Genomic DNA, 16,617 nt, shown 5'->3' on the forward strand with positions numbered 1-16,617 from the left:
TTAAATTTTTGCAAACAACACTAATTTGAAATATCTGCTGAAAACTATTTACTGCCAAAATAAAATGGAAAATTTGTGGTCCCTCATCACAACGATCTATAGCTCGCAATGCGTGGAAAGGACATTTTGAATGCCATAAAGGAATCCTTCAATACTTCATATAGCATGTGCATACAAAGAAAAAACTTACTAAATGGAATAAGTTTTTACTGGACCTAAGCTAATTAATGCTTGTACACAATTGTTCTTCCAAAGTCTTTTAAACGCACACAACATTATCGCATATATGATGTGGAGCTCTGATTTATTTTATTTTAACAACAATACAGTTATATACAGTCGTATATGCTTTATCTCGCGAAGCTATTTTGAAAATTCCACGTTTCTATTTCCCATTCGCCTGGGGGGAGGGGGGAGGCTTACAAATATTTAAGCAACCAGTTCAAAGCACGAATGTTATATATTTTTATTGGACGCATATTATAGGTAGGTATTATTGATGGAGCTCCATTTTCTTTATGTTGCTTGTTAACGAAGAAATTTGTGCGAACTTGAACGAAATCTTGAAAGAAAATCGCTGTGCCGTGGCGGCCGAAAAGTGCTTTGGATATGTATGGGCTTGACTGAAGGGCCTCCAAGGCGTCAAAGTATAGGATAGTGTTAAGGATACTCCCAAAACCAAAACAAGCGTAAGAAATTTAGATGTAGAATAGACCGGAAATAACTTTTGAAATTTGTGATCGGCAGCAGGCACAACGACATATAACGGGGAACGGATTAAAAATATATTACTTGAGAGCGACTGCAAGGACTCCAAGGCCTATGCCCGCATTACTGTGGCTCTGACTGGGTCGATCCGGGGAGTATATAGTATGCCTTCTTAACACCTGGCGGGAGGCATTATTTGAGTTGTAATTCAATGCTCTTCTCAATTAACTCACGAGCGTTGGCATTCGGATTCGGCTGCACATCACAATCGATATCAGAGTCACAATCGGAGGTGTCCTCCACACGGCGCCAGTTGACAAAAGCCGGATCCGGCTCCCCAGCACCACCAGCACCACCAGCACCTCCAGCAGTGGCAGCAGCAGCAGCAGCTGCTGAGCTTTTCGACTTTGGTAGCTCTTCGGCCAGCTTGGAGCTGGTTATGGACTTCAGGGTACCATCGCTGCGACGGCGCAGAGCCTTGACTGCAGCTCCAAGGGCTACACAAGCGGCTGCCGTAGCGCCGGCACAGATCAAGGTGTTGCGTGTGGGACGGAAGCCGGCGGGCAGTATGCCAGTACGGGCGCTCAAGCTCAGCTGTTGGCCCATGTCGGCCAGCAACTTGGTGTATGCCAGCATTTTGATATGGATTAGATGGTTGGTTGTAGTCTCCTTCTGAACTGCAGCTGGGATTCAAAGTTTGATTAGAAATTGAAGAGGAAAGCACTATTTTTTGAAGGAGTATGTGTTGTACAAATCGTTGGATGACGTGTCTTTAGACTGACAACTAAGGAATAGCTATGTACATAAGTTGTAATATGTATGAGTTTGAAAATAATTTTGATAATCGCATACACATCTATCTACATGTATGTATATTCTATCTCTCTGCCTCTCTCTCCCTCTCTCTTTCCTTATATATATAGTTCATCCTGTCATACAAGTGCCGAATCAATTAGTTGGCGCACCGCTTGGCACTGATGTTCAAATCGAGTGTCACGTTGAGGCCTCGCCCAAATCAATTAACTACTGGATTAAGGATACGGGTAAGTTCATATGTGCGTGTATCTCTCCGTGTGTGTGTGTGTGTGTGTGTATTGGAGTGTATCTGTGTATGTGCAGCTGTCGTCCGTTTTGGGGCAAGCGCATCGCATCATTACTTTGGCATTTTATGGACGTTGGCAGCATGTGCGACCATCGTCCTCATTTCCATTCCCATCCTCATTCTCGTCCTCGTCCATAGCCACGACGACGACGTCATCGCAGGCGACGCTGCCGTTGTCATTAGTCAGTTGTCAGAGCGGCACGTTTGTCCGAGCCCAGTGGCCACTACTGGTCTCGGCTGCTCGTTGAACTTTTGCGCCGTAAAGTATGCTACTAAAAATAATTTACATAGACGTGCCACTGACCAACAACAGTTGCAGTGATTTGTTGATGCCTGCCAGCCAGCCAGCCTGCCTGCCTGCCTGTCCCCCCTCTGTCCTGCCCGTCTTGCCAACAGCTCTGCTGCTGCTCTACCACCTCGGCTGCAACTGGCCCGTTCATGTGTGCGCGCCTGTGCGTATGCAACAACATGCAATTATTATTAAAGTCAGACAAGAATGTTGTTGCGGCAACTTTTCAATTAGCCACAGCCATAGTGGCAGCAGAGGCACAAGAAGAGCCGACTCTCCATCTTATTGGCGCTATTTTAAGCTCCAATTTGTCGAAAGTTATGATTTTAAATCTGTTTTAAGCTATGGTTAGAAAAAATTGTGCCTTCCAAGCTACAAGTAATTAGACTCTATCTTATCGTTCGACTCCCAGTCCATGGGCAAAGGCAGCAGAGCTAATTATGTAAATATGTGTGTAAAAAGTCCTGCATGGGAATATGTGTCAAGATGTTGTATAACTTAATGGTTAATTTTAGTTCATTTTTGTTTGAGATTGGTGATTGAGATTGACTTACTAATGTAAGTTTCACTTGAAAAAAAAGGCTACGAAATGCCTATCGCTTTCGGCTATTGCGCTAGACAACCGCTTAAGCTAACAAAAAATAGAAAACCTGCTAGAAAATGGCTGCAAAAACAATTATAAGTAGCTAGAGAAGAAAGCGTAGAAAATCAGTCAAAAATCCATCCACAGATGGTTGCCGATCTAGCTTTCGAAAACCTCACTCAGGTGAGAAGTTTTACTTCAAAAATTTATGAATTAATGAATTAGTCCGAAAAGCCGCATTTGAATCTCTAAAGGATTGTCATATCGTACAAGACGTAGGATCGATCTAGCAGAAAGCTAAGTATACTTAACAATACCATTAACAAGATAGGACTGTAAATGAGAGCTGGAAAGAAGAACCTTCAATTAGATGGAGAGCCTTTTTAACAAGTTGGAGTAACAAATTTATTTCCCTTTCTGTGAGGGTGTCTTAGCTCTACGATACTATTGAGAAAATGGCTGGCTAAGTGCTAAGCTCTTAGTCTAGCTACTAAGGACATTGCACTCAACTAACTAGATTATAGTTTTTACTTGTATAAGCTTGCAGGACTACTAACAAAATTTTGAGTTTTTTTTAGAAAATGTACTGAAATTTAGTTCCCTTTTAGCGCTCTTCGTTCTGTCTTTGGCTCTACAGTGCTATTCAGAAAATGTCTAGAACCTAACTTCTTAGTAGCTGTCACTCAGGGAACAGATTAAATCCTGCACATTCCACTCAACTAACTAGCCTGTAGCTTGCAGGACTACTAAAGAAATTTTGGAATTTTTGGGGTTTTTTTCTAGAAAATATAGTGCCATGTATTTCCCTTTTAGCGAGCGAGATCGTAGTAGGTTTTGTTGTTGGCAAACAGATGAAAATAAATGTCAACACACATTAAAAGGACGACAACAACAACAACAGCAATGGCAGCAAGGACTGGCATCTCTCTATGCTGGTTGTTGATGAGCATGAAGAGCGCGTTATAAATTTGCCACAAAGCATAAATTCGGTCGTCTCATGCACTAATGTCTCAATGTTTAGTTTTCATTTGCCACTCTAATGCTTCAATGAACATCTCTCTATGTGTGTGTGTGTGTGTGTGAGTTCATGAAGTGAAATGCATGTGTGTGTGTCGCTTCTGCAGACAGCAAGTTTAGTATCTGTTTCAACGCCTGCTCGCCCACCTCCTCCTCCTCCCCCGCCTCTCTGCCTGCCTGCCTGGCCGCTTGTTTGCTCGCCTGCTTGGCTGGATGCCTGTTGTTATTCTTGATGTTGTTGTTTTCTCAATCATTAAGCAGCAAATGTATTACATGACCATAAGTAGGCATCAACCATCCCCCCACCCCCCTCACAGCACTACCACCACCCCTTTGCAAACAAGCCATAACCTTCGTCCTACTACGAGTTGTCCTCGTCTGCATTCCCACCTTGTCACATCAATTGTTGTTATTGTTGTTGTTGTTGTTGTCTGTAGTCCTTAGTCGCCTTCTCTAACTGCATTACGCACATTTGACATTTAATCTTGGCATTTGGCAAACATCCTGTTCGACTCTACCCATAACTTAAACTATTACCCAATCACTGCCTAAACCAATTCTAATCCTAATTCCGATCCCAATTCACAACACAAGTACGCTCTTTCGCTCCAACGAACGAAATCGGTGGCATTATGCCATGATTTAGAATAGTTAATTAACTCACCAGAGCGGGCAAGGCAGTCTTGTCCAGTTGATAGAATGGCAAATAGTTTCCTCCGGTCTTCCAAGCGCTATAAATCGGTACTGAAAGGAATGCGTTGCTCATCTGATACGCCTCTTCTATATTGGCATCGTTGTGTGCTCCACTTACCTCTATTGTTTGCTTTATTTTTGGTCCTATTTTATGGACCTTTTTGTAGAAGTTTTGCAGAAAGCGTACAAAAATATATTCCGGGGTGAAAAATTGTTGTTGAATGTACAAAAGACTGAATAGAAATGAGAGTTCCCGATGGCTGTCATTGAATGTAATTTCAAGGTGCGCTGAGATCTAAAAACAAATGGAAATGAAATGGCATGAAATCTTAAAGGTCGTAGCAGACAATTGCTTTCTTAAGAAAGACCAGTTTCAAGGTTATAATACTTGTACTACTTAATACTTGTCCTACCTAGGACAGATCTTAAACAAAGAAATAAGACAAAATTCGACTAGGCCAGGTAGTGTGTCTTTCGTTTTCCAGTGCTTTAAGCTAATAATCTGTCATCGGACCATCAAAGAAGTTATGGCACAACGCAAAACCCAAAAAGTCCCCAGTGTTTCACAGACTAAGACACACCAGACTCAAGTGATTTGACATGAGCTCTTTATGTAGGTTTTTGAAAATGCAAATATCTCCAATATACTTATATCCATTGTTATCTTACACAAGCTACAATATACTATCTGCTAATACCAATTTGTTGCTGCTGCTGCTGCTCCTTTTCTTATTCTCGCACCATCAACAGGTGAAATGATTGTCTCCTCGGGCAAATACCATGTGCAGGAGGCGTCGAAATCCATGTACGAGACCAAAATGACAATGATTGTTCGCAAATTCCAGAAGGATGATGTGGGCTCGTATCGTTGCATAGCGAAGAACTCACTTGGAGAGGTTGACAGCAGCATACGGTTGTACGGTAAGTTGTTGGCCCCATGTTGGGCGCCCCCGCCCCACGCTACTTTTTTTTTTTTAACAATAAACGCGACGCGTCGACGACACATGGCGGATATGCTCTGGCATTCTGCAAAATGGGAGTGTGGATTTTGCGTTCGCACCTTTGTTTCAATTACCGTTGCCGGCACAGTTACCGTTAACATCCTGGCCGTTACATGCTCTCTCTCTCACTCTCTGTATCTGTTTTTCTCTCCGCATATGACAGAAATACCCGGTCCGAATCGTAAAAATCCCACGTCTGGGAAAGCGGGCGGCGGCGCTGGCGGCACAGGCCCTGGCAGCGATGCGGATGCCAATGACATTTTAAAGCTAAAACAACAAGTCAAAGTCACCTACCAGCCGGAGGATGAGGAACTGTACGGCTCGGCGGAGGATTTCGAGGAGGGCGACTTTGCCTTATCGCCGCATGTTTACTACACCGGCAACAACGGGAATAAGCCACCCACCCATAAGCCGGGCAGCGGAGGTGGTGGTGGCGGTGGTGGCGGCCACCAGCACCAACAACAGCACCACCATCACAATCATCATCACCAGCAGACACACGGCGGTGGCAATGGAGGCAGCGGCATCGATTTGGATTTCGGCAATGGCATCGGCAGTGTTTCGGGTGGTGCCGGAGGCTCAGGCATCACACGTAAGCCGCCCTATTATGGGGCCGGCGGTGGCCTCAGCAATGGGGGCGGCCCCAATGGGGCCGGAAAGACGGAAGTGCGCGGCGCCATGGACAACAACGAGCTCGGCTCCAATGGCGCAACGACGCTACGGCCCTGGCCCTGGGCTTGGGCCCTAGGCCACTATCAGCGACACCATCGCTGGCTGCGACATTCTCTCTTAATGGGTTTGTCGCTCTGGCCGGGCTTAGCGGCAACTTTGTGCACAGCACTGGCAGTCCTCACTCTGTTATAATACGCGCTTCGGCTTCAGCTTCAGCTTGGGGCGCAGGCGTTCACACCCCGGGTCCAGGACCGGGTCGAGTAAAAAACAAAAAAAAACAACAAAAAAAAAAGAAGAAACACAGGCTATGTTTATGCGTTGTCCGAAAATCGTGAGCGATTGTGAAATGTTCAATTTAGTTTTCTGATTCTTCAAATAAAATGATGGAAAAGGTATTCCCCTCCTATTGCAAAGTATTTCTCTCTTCTCTCTATTTATGTTCAAATCATTTTTTGATTCTTAAAATGAAGTGATGAAAAGGTAGCGCTCTTTCCCTCCTTCTTCTCCTCTCTCTATTTATGATAAATTTATTAAGATACCGAAATAAAATGAAGAAATGGTGGCGCATCTATTTCCTATCCATTTCCCCCTATTTCTCTCCTTGCCCTATATATGTTGAATTTATTTAGATTCTTCAAATAAAATGATGAAATGGTATTCCCGTCCCATGTCCCCCTACTTTTCTCTTCTCTCTTCTATTCAAGTACAATTTCGAACTTACAGACTTAACTTTTTCAGTTCAGTTTATTAGAGAGTCTAACCTTAAAAGCATTTTGAAAAAAATATTCCCAGCTGATTGAAAAAAATCACAATTCAGAGTCGCAATTAGGAACTTTTTTGAATCGAAACCCACAATTTTCAGGCCACGCATAAACATTGCACCCGACACAGTCACATGTTGTAGTTGCAAATGTTGAATTGTTTATAACAAATTATACACACACACACACACACACACACACACACACACACACACACACACACACACACACACACACACACACACACACACTATACACAGCCACACAGAGCAAAGGATGCGCTGCTACTTTCGGGCGCGCCATAAAATTGCAGTGTGAGTATTGAGTATTCATATCTACATACCTACAAAGTATATATATATATGTATATATATACACATTGATAAATATTTATATTTAACTTGTGTGTGTACTTATGGTCTCCCATTTACAGTTAGTTTAGTGCGATTGTAAGCGTTTCAGGCACTTAAGGTTTAATTTTAGCCCATCTAGTATGTGTGTGTGCTTGTGTGTGTGTGTGTGTATCTATGTGCTTGCGTGCGTGCGTGTGTGTGTGAGTATTCGAGACAACAATTGAATTTAAATGCATTTCGATGCGACTAAATGCCAACAGTTTGCGGTCCCACTGCCTCGCAACTGACAATTTTTCAAATTCAATTTTTCATTACTTTATTTTGCAAATCAAAGAAAAAAGTACAGTAGCATTTAAATAAACCAGAAAGGATGGAGTGACTACAATAAAGAATAGTCATATTTTCTAAATGTTTAATTCCTGATGATTGCTTAGTACATATTTCGAAGAAATATAAAATATTTCAATATATTTATTTTGCTACGCTTCGAAAGCATTAACTTTTTAAGCTGCACAGTGTTGTGTTTTATTTTAAAGCGATTCATTTGCGACTTTGTTGCTTGTTGCTATCAAGAAGCCATGGATTTCATTTGAAATTTCTCAATTCGGAAATCAAATGTATGCCACAATTTCTTTGCACCGGCCAGCATTTAGTCTTTGATCCCAAATGGGATTAGGCAGCCACTCACTCGTTAGCCTGCTATTTAGTAACAATTTGCACACTCTACACTCAAATTGTTGGCAGCTTGCTTCTTCTTCATTTAGTTTGTTGCACAATTTCAGTTTCTGTTTCTGTTTCTGTTTCAATTGTGGCTTTGAAGCCAGCAAGGACTTGAAGGCAACACTCATTAAAATGATGGCACCTTTTTTTTTGGTATCAGGTTTTTAATTATAAAACCAATTTCCTCAATCAATTAATTATTGTTTTCTTTCGTTTGAGCGCTGCCCCTCCAAGATAGAAAAAAGATCAATTAATAAAAACGCCAATCCCCGGCCTGGTCAAAAATTTCTTAGCCCCTTTCTGCTCTGTTGACTTTGGTTGACATTAATCAGTGGCAAGGTTTATGCGAGGTTTATTTTCTCGTTAGGTGTGAGAAGGTGAAGGCATTGGGCTGGGGGTGGTTGGGTAACTGAGTAACTGAGTAACTCGGTTGTCATCATCTGCGCCCAAATGAGATTCGTCTTGTCAACCGCCATGGCGTATGATTTATTTTATTTTACTTTTTGTGCAGTTCACATCGAAAGTTGCGCCGCCAGCAAATGCCAAAAATTAAGTAAGTACACATAATTTATGCAAATTAAATGCTACATTTTGCGCAGCACACACACTTGTCATTCAATTTGACATTCCAATGCAAAACAAGCGAGCACAAGCACTTGTGTACAAGCATTTCGCGTGTGTGTGCCTATCTACATATATATGCATACAAGTATATATATGTATATGTATATGTGTGTACAACGGCAACGTTAACGCGCCTGGCCGGCTGCAACACATTTTTCAGCCAAGCTGACAGCCAGCAGGCAAGTGAAGGCGCAACAATCAGTTGGCAAACATACAAGTATATGCAAGCATGTTCGAGTGTGTGTGTCTGTGTGTGTGTCTCTGTGTGTGTGTGTGTGTGTGTGTTTGCCACAGAGCTGTGTCGCTTTAAACGCATGAGTTGCACAGCTCTGAGAACTACCTAGCAGCAAGTCTTCTCCACAACAGCTGCCAACTAATTCGAATTAATTATCATTAAACATATAGTTTATAGCGCAGCTGCTTGTTCCTTTCTGAAATGTTTTACTTCATCGACCCTAAGGCTCTTAAGTCTTCGAAAGTGAATATACATTTTAAAGTATCTAAGCTGGGTGTCGTTTTTAAATTCTATTTCAGATTTCAGATTGCTTCATTATTTTGCTATTTTATTTTCCCTCACAGTTTGTCCCTTTCTCCTAGGGACTTAAAAAACATCGTTGTATCGCGCATCGACGATGTTCTTAACAAGATGCATCGATGTTTTCCGATGTCTTGCAGCGCCGATCCATTGATATTTGTGCAAACATCGAACATTGTTCATGTTTTGTTGGCCGGTCACATTACTTTAGAAGGTATATTTGTATTTTTTTATGTTTTCATTGAAATATGTATCTTCAAAAAGGAGGAGTTTATCAATTCGTCTGTATTTTTTTTGTTATATATTTTAGATGGTTGAGCACATTTGATCTTTATTTTGATTTGTTGGTAATGTCGCACTTAATATGCCTAAAATGTAGGATGGATTTGTTTTTAAAACTGTATATGATGAGACTATTTCCAAGAGAACCATAAACAAATTCATGAAAAGTCAGGATTACGACTACTTTATTGGTTAAGAACATTAAGTAAAATACTATGACAGCATCTTTGGATTTAAAAAAAAAGTGTTTGTTTTGAAACATCTCTGTTGATTTTCTCCCTAATATGAGCAGCTTTTTCTAAGGAAAGTTTTTTAAAACATCGATGCAAGGATTTTTTTGCGATGCATAGTTTTTTCTAAAGACACATCGCTGGACATATGCATCGATATATTCCCTTCGACTTACATCCCTACTTTCTACTTCTTCTTTTAATGTGACCATTCACCCATTACACATTTTCAATTAAAATCAAAAGTGATCTCAGGATATTCAAAAAAATAAAAAATACAAAAAAAAATTAAAAAAATCGGTGACTTAAGAGGACTTTTGAAGGCTCGTCTTGTGTGCAGTTAATACTTCATTCATCTGTGCTATTTGCAATGAAAACCAGAGTTCGCTCCATCTCAGCTAACTTCCTTGTCCCTTTTTTCTTTGGCTGCAAGACAACCGTGCTTTGTCATCATAAATAGATTTGTATTTAAATCAAATTAAAACAAAAATGGGCTGGCACTTTGATCCACAACTTAAATAGACCGGAGGATCTTATTAAAGTCAACTACAATATTGAAGTTAAATAAGATTTTTTCTAAATACGCATAGCTTTACAAATATTTGAACTTTGCATTCCGAACCAGTTCCCTGAGCTCTCACAACAATCATGTGTGTGTAGGTGTGTGTGTGTGTGTGTGTGTGCGTGTGTGTTTGTATATTTGGAGTGCTTATGGCCTGGCAGCAGACGCCACGTTTCATCAACTTCCAAACAGTGTGGACTCCACCTTCTCCACTGCACTCTGCTCCCCGCCAGCTCGCTGGGCTTCCTGCTCGCCGCTCGAGTCATGCATATGCAAAAGGTTAAAAACTTTACCCGGCCAACGTCTCAACGCTCCGATGTGCGCCTTATCCCCCCTTTTCCCCCATTCCAATCTCCTCCCGGACGGCTCTGTTACGATGTCTGTGCAACATCTTTTGCCAGCTTTTGTTGCGCCAACTTGCAAGATAAGGCCAAAGGCAACTCGAGCGTTGCCGCACACTGGCGACTTTGCCAACTTCCTTTCAGCAGCTGCAGTTGTTGCTGTTCCTCTTGCTGTTGCAGGCAAAAAGCTTCGCCCGTTCGCTAGTTTTCTTGGATTTGGTTTGATGAATTACTCGCCTGCCAGTAAACCACACACACACGCGCACACACACACGCACACTGGCACTTTTTTAATGAAATGAAAACTTTTTGGCAAAGTGAATTTCACTGTACGGCGGCCCAACAATAGCACGAACAGCAACAACAACTTGCACTAAACCCCTGCTGACGTCGTCATCGTCATCGTCATCGACCTCCACCCTTGCCACCAACCCCCACCAACACCCCCATCCCCATCCCCAACACCACCTCTTTGTAGTGTTTCTGTCATTTGGCAGGCAAGGAGCCCAACAAATATACAAAACCGCCAAAAGCTGCCACTGATGATGATAATAAGACGCTGACAGCAACAGCAACAACAACAGCAACAACAACAACAATGGCAGCGTGCGGGTCTGTTCTTGCTTCTGGCAGCGCGTTGACACAAGTGTTTCAAATTACATGGCCACACTGGCAGCACTAACAACAACAACAACAACAGCACTAACTAAAACATTTTCCCACACCCACTGCCCAACAGCATGCAACACTTTCTGGGCTGTAAACGCGCGCATCTTGTGTTGTCTCCTTGCCACATGCAGAACTAGGGATGGGTGCGTGATTGTGTAGAGTACACCTACAAGTAATTCTGTTTTTACACGCTAGATTGGTCCCAGAAACAACCGTGTAAAAAATATGCAAAAATAGTTGATCGGTTCCTTATCTCTAAAGAAATATATATGCATTTTTTTAATTTTCAAACCGTGTTACATCAAAGTCGTGTAAAAAAAGACCGTGTAAAAACAGAATTAAATGTACTCGTCTTAAAAAAACTCCCACTAAACCTTATCAATGAACTATACAAATAACTAATGATGCTGAGTGAGAAACAATTTGTTAAAAATTTGAATTAATTAGTATTTTTCTCTTTTTTTTGTATTAAAATATTGTATTGCCAACTAATGTAGCAGGCTTTTTCAGTTGCATGTACATTAGAGGGGAATATTACAATTGTCCACAGGATATATCTATAGGATTGCACTTAAATCTATGTAATACAAATTATTTGCATTATTTTCAAATTACTGGGGGGAGATCCTTTCAAATTAATTAGAGAAAGATTAATTGCGAATTAAGAGCTGATAAGCATTGGTTAATCAAACGGCTCAAAGTTAAAATCTTCAAAGAATCTTTTAGAATTACAAATTTCTTCAACTTTTTAGAAAGAAAATTGCTGAGCAAAAAATACATTTGACTTTGTTTTGTGTTTTTCAACAGCGCTTTAAACCCATCATTTATTGAAAATTAAATGCAACAACACTATTTAAAGGGCGCTTTGTCAATTGTCAATATAATCAATTGGCTTGCAATTGAATTTAATTTGTTTAAGGCTGTTTTTTTTTTTTAACTTTTTCCCATTTTAAAAACGTACAACTGTTATTTTCGCAATTAGAAAATATGTACTCATATACTTATAAATAGCAGAATCAATTTCATGGTGGAATGGAATCAGTTTCCACAACAAACCATTTATTTCAATCATAAAAAATGTTTCCAAATATGTGCTAAGACGACGAATTTCTAAACAATTTTGTAATTATAAATTAATTGCATTTAGTTTTCCCACGTTCTCCCACAAAACACAGCACAGAGAGTTGAGAATTGAAAATTTTGCGAAACATAAATCTATGTATACAAATTTACATAATTTCTGATAAAAAAAAGAACGCAATAATTTAATTTTTTTAAACTCTTCCACATATTTTAAAAACTGAAAAAAAACCAAACAAATACTAACCTGAGAAGCCCCCTTACAACATTTTCGTAACAAAGAACTAATTGCATCTAGTTCTCCCACATTTGAGAACACAGCTCTGTGCTGTTGAGAATTGAGAATTGAAAATTTTGCAAAACATAAATCTATAAAAATGGACAACTTTTCTAATAAAAAACAAGATAGAACGCTACAGTCGAGCAAGCCCGACAGTAAAATAGCCTGTACTCTCCACAAAAAGGAAAAAATTAAAAAAAAAAAAATTTTTTTAAAAAGTAAGTATAGCCTTTCACCCTTTGGGTACAGGCTATAACAAGAAGAACAACAAAATAATTTCATTTTTTTAAGCTTACCTACATATCTTTTTAAAAATTGAAAAAAGAAAAAACAAACAAATACTAACCTGAAAAGCCCCCTACAACATTTTCCCAACAAAGAATTAATTGCATTTAGTTCTCCCACAGAGAGTTGAGAATTTAAAATATTGCGAAACATAAATCTATAAAAATGAACAACCTTTCTGATAAAAAAAAGAACAACAGAATAATTTCATTTTTAAGCTTTCCCATAACTCTTTAAAAATTGAATGAAAACAAGGAAATACAAATAGAGAAATTGAGAAGCTTAAAATTTTAGTTTCCTGCACAGAAAACATGCAAGTTATTTTCTTGTTAATAGAATATTCCTTAACAGTTCGCTTCACATGTTTTTTACAACCTGAATAAATAAACAATATTTTTTAAAGGCCTTCTGAAAATGTAACCGAAGCCAAAAATGGTAATCAAACTAATCCCAAACACATGACACGGCCATCTCCAATGGCTGTTGCCTGTGTTTTGTTCACATGTGTGTACATTATTATTATTATTTGTTGTTGTTGTTGTTGTTGTTGTACTTATGATTGTGGCTCAAGTTGTTGAATTTGTTGCTGTTTCTGTTGCTATTCGAGTTGTTGCGCCGCTTGTAATGAAGTGCGCTTGTGTGTAAAAAGAAAGGCCGCTTAATTGCTCTGTTGCGTACTTTTAAATTGTATTTTAATTTCTTATTTTCCTGCCACAAACAACACACAAAACGCACAACACACACACATACACATCCACACACCCACACACAGAGAGAGCCATTTATGCCTTTTCTTCAACTTTTTCTCTGCCATTTCTTTTCACTTTCCCACTATCTCTTTCTGTCTGGCTGCCCGGCTGCCTGGCTGCCAAGCTGTCATGCTTTCCTTCCTGTTTCTTCTTGGTTTTTGTTTTTTTGTTTCTTCTTTTTTTTTGTTAAATTACTGCGGTTTATTGTTTTATGCGCTGCAAAACTTGTATCTATTTAAATTTTGTGTGTGGCAACATGTTTATTTTATAACCTCAAGGCGAATGAATGGCAGTGTGCGAGCTGAATGGGCTGAAGAGGCATGTCAGCAGGACGAAGGATGATGAAGACGACGGACAAAGGGAAGGCGAGGGGAAAGGGAAAGGCGTCAAGCTTCATGTTTGGCGGAAGTTTAATTGAATGCGCCGCTTGTTGGTGCTGATGTTGCTACTTCTTGTTGCTCTTGTTTTTGTTCTCCTTGTTGCTGTTGCTGTTGCTGTTGTTGGTGTTGGTGTTGTTGGTGTTGTGCTTTACTTGTTCCTGTGTGTTTGGCCGCTTGTTGTTACTTGCAACACACAACTTGGACGCAGCCGCATTTGAAACATTTGCCCCACAACACTCTCCCCAAAAACAAATGGCAATCAACTCGAATTGTTGTTACACAAGCTACGTATGACCATCCCCCCTCCCCTTCATCCCCTCCTTCACATCAGACCCCCCCTTGCAATTCAGTGAACTGCCATTTTGCGTTTTGTATTTCCGAAACTTACTCAAGTTTTTTGATTTAATAACAATAAAATATGTTGCTGCAATGTGTACATACATGTGTGTGTTTGTGTGGATGAGTGGGTGGTGTATGTTGTTGTTGTTGCTGTTGTTGTGACGTGTGCTAGTTGGCTCGCTTTTGTAATCTCTCAAATGCCTGGCAGCCGAGTCAAAGCAACAGCTGCCACTTGCAGTAATCTCATTTCTTCAGTTCTTAAGTTCCAAGTGCTGAAAAGTGAAAATCCAAATTAAATAAATACAAATATGAATACAAGTACAGTGTGTACCAAATATTAAATAACGTTATAATGTACATCATTTCCCAGCACTCTTAATTCTCTGCAACACTTGAAATTCACTTTTAAAGCCTTGAGAAGCCTTTTGTGGAAATAAATGTTGATTTCTCAACACTTGAATTTATTAAGCTAGTACCTCTTCTTATTAAAAAAGCTGACATGCTACTCAAGCACTTTCATTAAACTCCAGCGACTATTATTGTCGACATTCCATAATTGTTTCCACAAAAAAAAAAAAAAAAAAAAAAAAAACATCTTCATGTAAGACTTCTAAAGCTTAGGAGAAGAATTTGTATTTTAAAATCGTGCATCAAGTTCTTTTTAGATGATTTTTTTAATCCTTCTGCGAAGACTTACGATCGAACAATGTTCGTGTGGAGATTTGTTTTCAAAATATATAATTTGGAGACTTCAAAATGCAGTTTCTCAGAAACTGCCATCCCTCAAATTATTTTCCTAAAATTCTCTACAAAACAAAGTTCTATATCTCTCAAATACATTCGATAATTCAAGAACCTAACTTTCACAATTCTGATTCCCAAATTAAAAATTTGCCATTTCTGCTCTTAATATCTGCCTTAAAACGAAATGATCACAAAAACATCTCAAATTGATGAACAAAATTCAAACGATTTAAGATTAAAAAATTAATTACTGTTCATATTTTTCGGTTTCTTAGTTTAACATAAATCTCTTCAATTTATTTATATTTAATTTTTTATTTCCAATCCCATGCGATTCAGAGCTAATCGCTAATGGACTAACTAAAGTTTTAAATAATTTCCAAGAGTTGAATTAATTAATTAATTATTATATAATAAATTATTTTGTTTATTAAATTTTGTATTGGTGGTTGCTTAAACGTAGCATTATTTAGGGGCCTGATTCAAGTAATCGTATATAATGAGTAGTAGTCCTGTCACTATTCAGACATGGGCTACACCTTCCGAGCCCTTGCTGTAGCAAACATATATTTCTGCTTTAATCTAATATCCTTAGTACTTCAAAGATCACTTACCAGTTTCGAATTACACTCAATCTAGTTGGTTTGGTTGCAGTCGCGCACTGGAGAGTTTACTGTAGACATGCAGGATGCAACCCGCTGGACTCCATTTCGGGGCTGGTCGAAATTCAATTATGATGTCTTCAATTCGTCTTGGGTACTTTGTGGCGTGTATTTATTTTAATTTAATTTGAATTCTGATTTGAGCTATTTACTATATAGTCAGATGTGGGATGGCCCGCAACTTGCAATGTGTCTGTGTCTGCCATTAAGTGTGTCTGTGCGTGTGTGAGTGTGTGTGTGTGTGGTTGGCTGTCCACTCAAATTGCTTTGACATGTCTGTCTCGATTGCTGGCAGTTTTGGGTCTGGCCGGTCGGCCATTCGATTATTCTGGTTATTTATTTGCTTGCTGCTGCTGTTGCTGTTGCTGCCATTGTTGCACTTTAATTAAAAACTTCTTTGTCCACTTACTTAGTTCGGCCTGCCAAATTACTGGGCAACTGGGTTTGCGTTTAGTGTATTATTTTGCATCCTCATCTGAGTTGAGTTGTTGCAATCAGTGCTGACACCTGACACCTGCCACCTGCCACACCACATGCCACATACTACACACATCGTTGCATACTTCGAGGCGTTGCGGCAACTCTATAGATTCGCATGTACAATAAGATGACAAAAATTGTAAAAAAAAGAATAAGAAAAAATATATAAATTAATTAAAGTACTATTAAGAAATGGTTGTTAAAAGTGTTAAGCGGTTTTTTTTTTTTTGTCTTCGGGTAAATGGTGTAGAGCTTCGAGTGTTTTTTTTTTTAAATGAAATATATATATATATATATTAATACCTATATATATACACGTACAAGTATATGGACGAGAACTTCAAAAAGTTGCAAAACAATAATATTATGTGCCATTATTAGCAAAAACTACAAACTAAAAAGTACGAGTATTCTTGCGAGAGTTCTAATAATAAAATAAAATTAACCCTAAAATGAATAATTCATGTTGCATCTAG

The 16,617-nt window shown here is 39.4% G+C and overlaps 2 protein-coding genes across 3 annotated transcripts in view; one reads left to right on the forward strand and one right to left on the reverse strand.

Moving 5' to 3' along the window:
• The window catches only part of LOC115628761 (lachesin), a 66,180-nt gene that overhangs the window by 43,893 nt on the left and 5,670 nt on the right, over positions 1-16,617 (forward strand). The window contains exons 7-9 of the mRNA XM_030524977.1: positions 1,632-1,751; positions 5,143-5,313; positions 5,557-6,189. Of these exons, the coding sequence (XP_030380837.1) occupies positions 1,632-1,751; positions 5,143-5,313; positions 5,557-6,189 (924 nt within the window). The remainder of the gene's footprint in view (positions 1-1,631; positions 1,752-5,142; positions 5,314-5,556; positions 6,190-16,617) is intronic.
• On the reverse strand, positions 286-16,174 carry LOC115628701. Of its 2 annotated transcripts, none has more exons than XM_030524882.1 (6): positions 15,614-16,174; positions 14,358-14,527; positions 4,511-4,687; positions 4,364-4,443; positions 942-1,385; positions 286-887 (listed from the first exon to the last, which is right to left on the reverse strand). In XM_030524882.1, the coding sequence occupies exons 5-6, from the start codon at positions 1,342-1,344 to the stop codon at positions 832-834; spliced, it is 459 nt and encodes a 152-aa protein (XP_030380742.1). In that variant the 5' UTR covers positions 1,345-1,385; positions 4,364-4,443; positions 4,511-4,687; positions 14,358-14,527; positions 15,614-16,174; the 3' UTR covers positions 286-831. The 2 variants fall into 2 exon arrangements, with proteins under 2 accessions (XP_030380742.1, XP_030380740.1); XM_030524880.1 differs by having other exon boundaries at positions 442-887; positions 942-1,391; positions 15,614-16,164.

Source organism: Scaptodrosophila lebanonensis, unplaced genomic scaffold (assembly GCF_003285725.1).
Source record: "Scaptodrosophila lebanonensis strain 11010-0011.00,11010-0021.00 unplaced genomic scaffold, SlebRS2 tig00000123-arrow-arrow-pilon, whole genome shotgun sequence".
In the NCBI taxonomy this organism is placed as follows: domain Eukaryota; kingdom Metazoa; phylum Arthropoda; class Insecta; order Diptera; family Drosophilidae; genus Scaptodrosophila; species Scaptodrosophila lebanonensis.